The sequence below is a fragment of the Clupea harengus genome, chromosome 10, assembly GCF_900700415.2.
Source record: "Clupea harengus chromosome 10, Ch_v2.0.2, whole genome shotgun sequence".
NCBI classification, from domain to species: Eukaryota; Metazoa; Chordata; class Actinopteri; order Clupeiformes; family Clupeidae; genus Clupea; species Clupea harengus.
Window position 1 is genome coordinate 21,210,541 of NC_045161.1, and position 10,000 is coordinate 21,220,540.

Genomic DNA, 10,000 nt, shown 5'->3' on the forward strand with positions numbered 1-10,000 from the left:
GGTGTGTGTGTGTGTGTGTGTGTGTGTGTGGTGTGGTGTGTGTGGTGTGGTGTGGTGTGGTGTGTGTGGTGTGGTGTGTGGTGTGTGTTGTGTGGTGTGTGTGTGTGTGGTGTGGTGTGTGTGTGTGTGTGTGTGTGTGTGTGTGTGTGTGTGTGTGGTGTGGTGTGGTGTGGTGTGTGTGGTGTGGTGTGTGGTGTGGTGTGTGTGTGGTGTGTGTGGTGTGTGTGTGGTGTGGTGTGTGTGGTGTGTGTGTGTGTGTGGTGTGGTGTGGTGTGGTGTGGTGTGTGTGTGTGGTGTGTGTGTGTGTGTGTGTGTGTGGTGTGTGTGGTGTGGTGTGTGTGGTGTGTGGTGTGGTGTGTGGTGTGGTGTGGTGTGGTGTGTGTGGTGTGTGTGGTGTGGTGTGTGGTGTGGTGTGTGTGGTGTGTGTGGTGTGGTGTCCAGGGGTCAAGCACACACAATAGTGTTAGCTTTTCTGCAGAGAGCACACAGAAGCTGAGCAAGATCCATTTTCAGCCGCGAAGCATCCCAATCTCCCCGGCTATCTCTCAAAATTCTTTTTTGAGTTTTGCTGCAAGCAACCACAGGTGAGCAGAGGAAAGGACTGACTGTCTGACCTTTCACTCAGGTAAAGTGTTTGGTTGGCCAGCACAGCTGTGCATGATTTAAGGTGACATGAGACGAGGACGGACCAAGGAGGTTATCAGTCCAAAGGAATGTATTGATTGTCCAACGCCTTTAGGAACGTCGGAGTGAAATGACATTGTACTTATAAGAAATGAACGATACTAGTGGGAGACTAGTTGGTTGTCGTAAAAAAGTTATTTGTGATATATAATTTAATTAAAATAAGTTGTGAGAATGAGAATGTCTGTATTATATGCTATATGTTCATATTATATGAACCTGTATGTAAAAACAGCATCTCTCAGTTGTTTCATACTGTATGTATGACTGGTTGTCTCTTGACCTCAATAGCCAAACTATCAACCTTTAAAGGTGGAATAAGCGTCTGGGTGTTCTATGTGTTCTGGGTGTTCTGGGTGTTCTATGTGTTCTAGGTGTTCTGTGTGTTCTAGGTGTTCTATGTGTTCTATGTGTTCTAGGTGTTCTGTGTGTTCTAGGTGTTCTAGGTGTTCTATGTGTTCTGGGTTTTCTAGGTGTTCTACTGTAGGTGTTCTAGGTGTTCTATGTGTTCTATGTGTTCTGAGTGTTCTATGTGTTCTGGGTGTTCTGTGTGTTCTATGTGTTCTAGGTGTTCTATGTGTTCTGGGTGTTCTGTGTGTTCTATGTGTTCTAGGTGTTCTATGTGTTCTGGGTGTTCTGTGTGTTCTATGTGTTCTAGGTGTTCTATGTGTTCTGGGTGTTCTGTGTGTTCTATGTGTTCTAGGTGTTCTATGTGTTCTGGGTGTTCTGTGTGTTCTATGTGTTCTAGGTGTTCTGGGTGTTCTGTGTGTTCTATGTGTTCTGGGTGTTCTAGGTGTTCTACTGTAGGTGTTCTAGGTGTTCTAGGTGTTCTGGGTGTTCTAGGTGTTGTGGGTGTTCTAGGTGTTCTAGGTGTTCTAGGTGTTCTGGGTACTCACAGTTTGGGCTTGGGCTTAATGTGGGGTGGGGGGGCCTCCTTGGCTGGAGAAGGGGCTGACAGGGTGGAGCTCTGGCCATTCTGGATGGTTCCGTTGGCCCTTCCGCGGTGATCGGCCTCCGGGGAGATCTGGACCGGTGGCAGAGCGCTCACGCTCGGCCAGATCTCCAGCTCGTTGACGTGGAAACCCTCGGCGCTCGGCGGGGTCTTGGGCGGCACCTCCAGAAGGCTGATCTCGGTGGGCGGAGGTGGCGGAGGGAACGGCTGGTTGTCCTCGAACGCCGTCGGTCTGTCGTTGGCGCCGACCCCGTTGCTGGGCGACTCCACCACTGCAAGGAGATCAAAAGATCACCACTGAGCCACATGCCACAATATTCCACTCTGAGTCACACCAAGGCCTCCTGTGATAAACCACTACAGGCTATTCAAGCCCATCTCTATTTATGAAGCCATGTCTCCCACACACTAACAGCTGCACACATTTTGTCCGAATGCATGTAATCCTTGTTTATTCAGGGCTTTGAATCTCCTCTTATAGAGCAACACGTAAACACACACGCTCACTCACAGGAAATAAACACAATCCCACAATCCCATCCTCCCTTCCCCCTGCAGTCCGGGTGTCTGATATCACCAAACATCCTGCTTACATGACGAAACCCCCCCGTTCTTCATCTGTGAAGGCTTGAATCATAAATCTACAGGCACAACCTCCAGTGGTTGCATTACATCTGTGAGGGCCACCTCCCCGACATTCTCAATGGCTATTTGAGTGCAATGTTAAGTGCCTTGTTTGTTAGGCCACGTTAAAGGCTGTCGACCGCAGTCTGTTGAATGCCATAACGGAAGGCCTTTTGGGGGGGTTGGGGTGTGTGCCGAGGAGGCTGCCGTGAAGAGAACCAAATGTTTTGCCATCAGTCAGATGAATGGCGGGGTGTGCACTGACCTGGCGTGATGGTGAGGTGGGCCGTGCTGTTCACCGAGCCGTACTGGTTGCTCGCGGTGCAGCAGAACAGCCCTCCGTCCTCGGGGAAGGCCTCAGCGATCACCAGGGTGCAGATCTCCTCTGCAAAGAGGCATTAAAGGATGAGAGGTCAAACAGTGTTGAAGAAAACAACCAGGATTAAAGGTACAGCCCGCGATTCTAATCCAACACACTTCTTCTCAAATTGAGAGAATTGGACCGAGCCATAGACCGAGGTAGGTGTGTTATGTGATCAGCAGAGGAGCTCAAATATCAATAACCTTTTGCCAGAATCGAGGACCTCACCTTTAACTGTGAGGGTTGAGACGTTGTGATTTTGACAACCGGCATCAACAAAATAGCGATGCATCTAGCAACAAACACTGAGCTGAGCGTGTTAAATGTTCAGACCGTGACAAAGCTGACAGGTGTGAGAAAGGTGTGTGTCTCAGGGCAAGGCCTGCTCAGGTGAGGGTACGGGCAAAACCAGACAGGTGTAGTCCTCTCTGCTAATGAGATGGACAGCGAATGACTAGACAGCTTATAGACAGGAAACAGACATGAAAGACTGACTCATGTTTCAGAGGGATGCTGAACGACGTATCTTTAAGAATGTGACAGGAGGACACACTCACACACTCACACACTCACACACACACACACACACTCTCACACACAAATACACATACTCTCTCCCATGTGACTCAGACGACTCAACTCTGTCAGACCTGGCAGTTATGTTGTGCATGTTTGTGAGCGTGTGTGTGTGAATCACTGTTTTTATGGTGTGTTTCATACATGAGGGATTCCCTCTCTTCTTTTCAAGTGAAAGGGAGGATTCAAACAACGCGCCTAGTCATGGCCTTCTTTCAGGTGGATGATGTCACTGAGATTGCTTCACACATATACATACATAGAGACACACACACACACACACACACACACACACACACACACACACACACACACACACAAACTCACACACACACACACACACACACACTGCCTGGGTTGTGGTGTTTGTGCAGCGTAACAGAAGCCAGGAACTCAGTGACTGATGATTCTGATGATTAGTGGGTAGGAAACGAGACTTCAGGCGCGCAGCAGACATGTCGGGACGTGACGGCGGAAAACTTACCGGGCTCAGCTGCCGAGCGGGGCTCTGGAAATCACACGACGCACGGAAAAGCAAAAAAGGAAAAGGGCAGGGAGGGAGGGAAGACAGAGAGCAGTTAATAAGCGAAAGAAGGCAGACGTCATGTTGGTGTTGATGTCATTACTGTAGAGGCCCCCTAAGAAACCCACCCAGATATCAGATACTCTATGTCTGTTGGCAGTCATTTATAGACTATAATATACATTACACAATGTGAAGTTCTTATGAAGCCATAACTGTGAACTCTGCCCATAACACTGAAAGCCAAATGGATGAATGGATTCTCATTAGACAGTGTGAAGTTCTTATGAAGCCTAGCTATGAACTCTGCATTAGACAGTGTGAAGTTCTTATGAAGCCTAGCTATGAACTCTGCATTAGACAGTGTGAAGTTCTTATGAAGCCTAGCTATGAACTCTGCATTAGACAGTGTGAAGTCCTTATGAAGCCTAGCTATGAACTCTGCTCCTACTGTGGAGAGCCAAACTCACTTTTCTGCAGGATGCGGAAGTCTGGCGAGTCCTGTAGCTCCTCTCCCTGCCTGTACCACTGCACTCTCAGAGGGGGGCTGCCTCGAACCCGGCACTCCAGGACCACCACCTGGCCCTCGGATGCCTGGGCGTCCTGCAGCACCTGTGGGACAGACGCAGAGAGCAGGAGGGTGAGGACACGGCTCGTGGTCCACTTCTGTGTTCGTATCAAAGCATCTGCATTCATGTTTACATTCAGAGATCATGTCTTGGCCCACTTTAAGGAGATGTGCAGTCATGTGCAGTCCTGTGCAGTCATGTGCAGTCCTGGACCGCTTTTAGGAGATGCACCTTACTGCTTCTATATTTACATGTATTCACTTTGCAGACGGCCTTATCTAAAGGTTCTCCTCAGCTTGTAAAGTTTGAGTGAGTAAGTGAGTGTGACTGGTCGTCCGTGGCATGTGGCGGAGTTTTTCGTGTATGTGTGAGTAAGGGTTCTGAGGCGGGGTCATGTGTCGTGCGTATATCACACCACCCAAGGAAAAGGAGTCTGTCAGCACAGCTCTGTGTTTTCAAGCCACCTAAGCAACAGAGGTAGAAAGGAAATTCATTATATCTTTCAGCAGCACCCACTTTGTGAGATCATGTGCGTGTGTGTGTGCGTGTGTGTGCGTGTGTGTGTGTGACTGTGTGTGTGTGTGTGTGTGTGTGTGTGTGTGTGTGTGTGTGTGTGTGTGTGTGTGACTGTGTATGTCTGTGTGTGTCTGTGTGTGTGTGTGTCTGTGTGTGTGTGTGTGTGTGTGTGTGTGTGTGTGTGTGTGTGTGTGTGTGGTGTGTGTGTGTGTGTGTGTGTGTGACTGTGTGTGTGTGTTTATGTATGACTGTGTGTGTGTGTGTGTGTGTGTGTGTGTGTGTGTGTGTGTGTGTGTGTGTGTGTGGTGTGTGTGTGTGTGTGTGTATGTATGACTGTGTGTGTGTGTGTGTGTGTGGTGTGTGTGTGTGTGTGTGTGTGTGTGTGTGTGTGTGTGTGAGAGTGTGAAATGCATGCATGAGCCATGATCATGAATGCTAAAAGTGGGTATGACATTACACTGCCAGCTGTTCCAAAAGAAGTACTGTACATCCTCTCATTTGAGTGATTAGACCTCTGAGAAAGGAGAGCATGTATGATGGGTGGGTGGGGGGTTGTGCGTGTGTGTTTGTGTGTGTGTGTGTGTGTGTGTGTGTGTGTGTGTGTGTGTGTGTGTGTGTGTGTGTGTGTGTGTGTGTGTGTGTGTGTGTGTGTGTGTGTGTGTGAGAGAGAGAGAGAGATTAGACCTCTGTGAAAGGAAAGCATGTATGATGGGGGCGAAGAAAAACAAAAGTATCTCTTAAAAGAAGTGGGAAATGATTTAGGGGCTGCCATGATGGGAGTGAAACAGGCCTGACCCCTGTGGCTTTGGCAGAGACGCTTCAAGATCTCAGATCTGAGTCACACAACAACCAGAGGGCTGGGAATGGGAGATGGAGAGGGAGAGAGAGAGAGAGAGAGAGAGAGAGAGAGAGAGAGAGAGATAGGGAGAGAAAGATAGGGAGAGAGAGAGAGAGAGAGAGAGAGGAAAAGAGAGAGAGAGAGATGGCTGGGGGTGAGAGATGGAGAGAGAGAGAGATAGGGGGAGAGAGAGAGAGAGAGAGATGGCTGGGGTGAGAGATGGAGAGAGAGAGAGATAGGGGGAGAGAGAGAGAGAGATGGCTGGGGTGAGAGATGGAGAGAGAGAGAGAGATGGGAGAGAGAGAGAGAGAGAGAGAGAGAGATGGCTGGGGGTGAGAGAAAGGGAGAACAAAGGTTGAATGAAGAAAAAAGACGAATGGATGGAAAGTGAGAGAGAAAGAGAGAAAGACAGAGCAGAGAGAGAGGGAGGGGTAGAGAGAGAGAGAGAGAGAAAGACAGAGCAGAGAGAGAGGGAGGGGTAGAGAGAGAGAGAGAAAGACAGAGCAGAGAGAGAAGGAGGGGTAGAGAGAGAGAGAGAAATACAGAGCAGAGAGAGAGGGAGGGGTAGAGAAAGATAAGAAGATTATAAAGGAGTTTGTGCGAGTAAGAGAGGGAGAGGAGATCTGGCAGGCCTGTTTGAAGTTTTGCCTCAGCCTGTTTGGAGCAAAGAGTCACATGACGGATGGCTAAGGGTGGGATAGGAGACACACACTATTACACACACACACATACACACACACACACACGCACACACACGCACACACACACACACACACACACGCACGCACGCACACAGAGAGAGAGAGAGAAAGGAGAAACACACACGCCCTCAATCTGAAATATGATGACATTTTAAGTATTAGCACACATATCTCCACACACACCCACACACTAACACACCCAAATACACACTTTTAGTTTTACAGAGCTTACCTTTGTGAAGACAGGAGGGGCTACAAGAAGTCCATCGGCCCCAAACAGAGAGGTGACAGGACTCTGGACCTGAAGACAAACAGTGAAGGAGAGAGAGACGCTTAGTTGGGCTTCTCACACAGCCTGTTCAAGGCGGGAATATTGTGGCTTTATTCCGCCTCGCCGTTGTTCTGTATAAAAAGGTATGGAGACGGAACGGGAGGGGTCACTGTTGGCAGCGGAGGTCGTCACCGAGTCAAATCGACGTGGTGTGTGAAAGGGGAAGCCAGCATGTGGGGAATGAGTGTGTGACGCAGCCTAGCAGCTAACTAAGCAAGGCTACTTCAAGGCGACGTGATCAGCGTTAACATGTTGTACATGATTCACACTAACTTTGGCTTCGTCTGAATATTGCTAGATGCTGTGTTCAACGTCACACCTCTGCCACTGGAACAGCCGCATGCTGTGGAAAACACGCACACACTGAGGTGGCAATATGCCGCCTTTTCTTGGTTCAGGGTAAACCGGCGATATAGCGGGATCTCTGTTTCAAAAGGATAAGTGAATGTGTGTGTGTGTGTGTGAGAGAGAGAGAGAGAGAGAGAGAGAGAGACAGAGATTTGGCTCTGAAATATTTCTCTCTTAAAACCCAGTTATGTGGTGATAAAATAGCGGAGAACATCTCTGCCAGAAAACGGGTCCAGTTTCCTCAACTCTATTGGCATCTGCTGGTGTCATTCATAATGCTCTTTCCAGGCATTACAGTGTGTGTGGGTGTGTGTGGGTGTGTGTGTGTGTCTCTGTGTGTGTGTGTGTGTGTATAAATGTATGTGTGTGAGTATGTCTGTGTCTGTATGGATATATTTCTGTGTGAATGTCTGTGTGTATGTGTGAGTGTGTGTGTGTGTGTGTGTGTGTGTGTGTGTGTGTGTGTGTGTGTGTGTGTGTGTGTGTGTGTGTGTGTGTGTGTGTCTTACTCGTTGTGGTGCAATGGACAGTGGCTGGACTAGTGTGGAGCGAAGAGGCACAGCCTCTGGACTCTTGGGTGATGGAGAACGAATCGTCAGGGAAACAGAGGTCGTCTTCTTCTGAACCCTGAGGCACACACACACACACACACACACACACACACACACACATTAGTAATCAATTTCCATCATGAACCACTTTCGTAAGGCAGTAACGTCACAGACTCTTGACTTTGTATTTCACAATACATTTACACAGTGAAATTCACTCCGTCAAAACTCCCACAATCACTCTTCCTTTGTCTCAACAGACCCAATAAATCCCTTCCATCTCTGCTCCTCATCTGTTTGTGGCTACTTAGATTCTGCAGTCCCTTTTGCATGGCATGCTAAGAATTCATGACGCACGTGTATTTGGTACACAGAGTCCTTCCCCTGGGAAAAGCAGAGTGAGCAGAACGCAGTAACCCCCGCACCCCACCCCAGCGGAGCTCACAGAGGGGCAGTTTGCACCTTGTAAATGAGTCAGGGCCAACAGGAATGCTCTCCCTGGTGTTCCGCATGATGTCACTGCGGTGAGCTGGAGCCAAAGCTCTCTGTATTTATGTTAGACCACAAATAGGGCAGCGGAAAAAGGTGAAAGACAGGAGTGTGTGTCGGGGAAAGGGTAGAGGTATCGGGAGAGAGGGAGAGAAAGAGAGGGAGACAAAGTGAGAGAGAGAGCAAGAAAGTGGGGGAAGGCTGTATAGAGGAAAGGAAATTGAGAGAGAGAGAGAGAGAGAGATAGAGAGAGAGAGGGAAAGTTAAAGAGAGAGTGAACGAGTGTTTTTAAGAGAGGCCTGCATTAACCCCGGGGCGTCCCTCATTAGCCTAGTGGCTCCTGCTAACTGCTCTGGCCTCTCTAGTGTGGCTTTACGTGGCTCTGCGGCCCAGGTGATGGTCTCGGCCATGACTGCACCGCCTCGGGGCGCGCTGTGACCTGTGTGTGGGGTGAAAGGTGGCAGAGGTGAGGGCCGAGGGCCGGGGGCCGGGGGCCGAGGGCCAGGGGGGCTGGGGGCGAGACTTACTGCGGCATGGCTCCCTGCTTGGACTTGGACACAGAGCCCTCCCCCTCAGAGTCTGAGGATGAAGCTCCTAAAGAGAGAGGGGAACAGAGAGGGGAGGAGAGAGAGAGAGAGAGAGAGAGAGAGAGAGAGAGAGAAAGAGAAGAAAGGAAGAGAGACATAGAGAAAGAAAGAGGTAGAGAGAGAGAAGAAAGGAAGAGAGACAAGGAGAAAGAAAGAGGTAGAGACTCATGGACAGAGTGGGAGGTAGTGGGAGACAAAGTGAGAGAGACAGAAGCAGTGAAAGAGAGAGAGAGAGTAAGTAAAGGTATGGAGGATGGGGAAGAAGAAGGGGGAGGAAGATAAGCAACTTGAACAGTAACGTCAGTTAAATATAACATATTTTATATAATGTATATGAAGTGGTAAAACGCACTATAATAAAACATAATATTAGGAGTGCTACTATTTACTTGAATGTAGTCGGATTATGGTTATACTGATCTCCCTGATTGGCAGTCTAATCGCCCAATCATGGCCTACGGTTGGAGTCTTGCCGACCCTCACCCTCAATGTAGACCTCAGCAGAGGTGTTGTCTGCTCCCAGGGCGTTGGAGGCCACGCAGGTGTAGCGGCCCGTGTCGTCCTCGAAGGCCTCGGCGATCACCAGCGTGTGCAGGTCACCGTCACGCCAGATCTGGATGTCAGGACAGTGGTGCAGCTCCCGCCCCTCACAGAACCACCTGGCCAATCACAACGAGACACAAACCATCAGTCACAGGGTATGAACCAATCCGTTATCTCTACATAGAAAGAAGATATCAGCCTGGCTTTGTGTAAGGAACAATGGAGGGAACAAACTGCAACAGATGGTGGCCATGAATCTGTCTGGGTATAGCTGACTGCAGAAATAGAATGGGTACTCTGTTTCCTACTGAGCCAACTGCTGATCCAGGGTTCTATGTGCTTCTCAATCAGTCCATGCGGTCCCTACTACTATGCGCTGTGCTGGAGTGCTCATAAGCTAACTGCTAATAAGCTATCACAATCAGCTATGGACAGAATAGCTCCATTTACGCTGTGGGCCTTCAGCCCAGGAACTTAAGGAACTAAGTTCCAGCACCAGTGGCACACAGCACTTTGGCACACAGTGTGAACGGGGCTCCTGGTGTCTCAGAGCTACATGCACTGCAGAGCCAGGCCTCATCAGGGAACGGTCTCACTTCTGCAGTGGGGCCCCAGACACCTCTCTCACAGCAGTCACCACAAAGGTCCAGGAACACACAGCTACTGCTCTGAAATGCCTCTCACAGACCTAGAACTCAAGCTCAAGTGTTGACTGTATGGCTCAACATTGTCGTTTGTCATTGTCTTCATTGTCCTTGTGACATACTGACTTAGCACTATGACCTTGTTAAGCCCATAGCATTCACC

The 10,000-nt window shown here is 49.2% G+C and overlaps 1 protein-coding gene across 3 annotated transcripts in view; it reads right to left on the bottom strand.

The window, feature by feature from the left end:
- The window catches only part of palld (palladin, cytoskeletal associated protein), an 85,670-nt gene that overhangs the window by 27,910 nt on the left and 47,760 nt on the right, over positions 1 to 10,000 (bottom strand). The window contains exons 3-10 of one of the 3 annotated variants that reach the window (XM_042708912.1): positions 9,134 to 9,309; positions 8,591 to 8,642; positions 7,533 to 7,650; positions 6,577 to 6,645; positions 4,191 to 4,332; positions 3,682 to 3,705; positions 2,526 to 2,645; positions 1,581 to 1,908 (exon numbers count right to left, since the gene is read on the bottom strand). In XM_042708912.1, the coding sequence (XP_042564846.1) occupies positions 1,581 to 1,908; positions 2,526 to 2,645; positions 3,682 to 3,705; positions 4,191 to 4,332; positions 6,577 to 6,645; positions 7,533 to 7,650; positions 8,591 to 8,642; positions 9,134 to 9,309 (1,029 nt within the window). Of the gene's footprint in view, positions 1 to 1,580; positions 1,909 to 2,525; positions 2,646 to 3,681; positions 3,706 to 4,190; positions 4,333 to 6,576; positions 6,646 to 7,532; positions 7,651 to 8,590; positions 8,658 to 9,133; positions 9,310 to 10,000 lie in introns of all 3 variants that reach the window. The other 2 variants (XM_042708911.1, XM_042708913.1) reach the window with 2 other exon arrangements.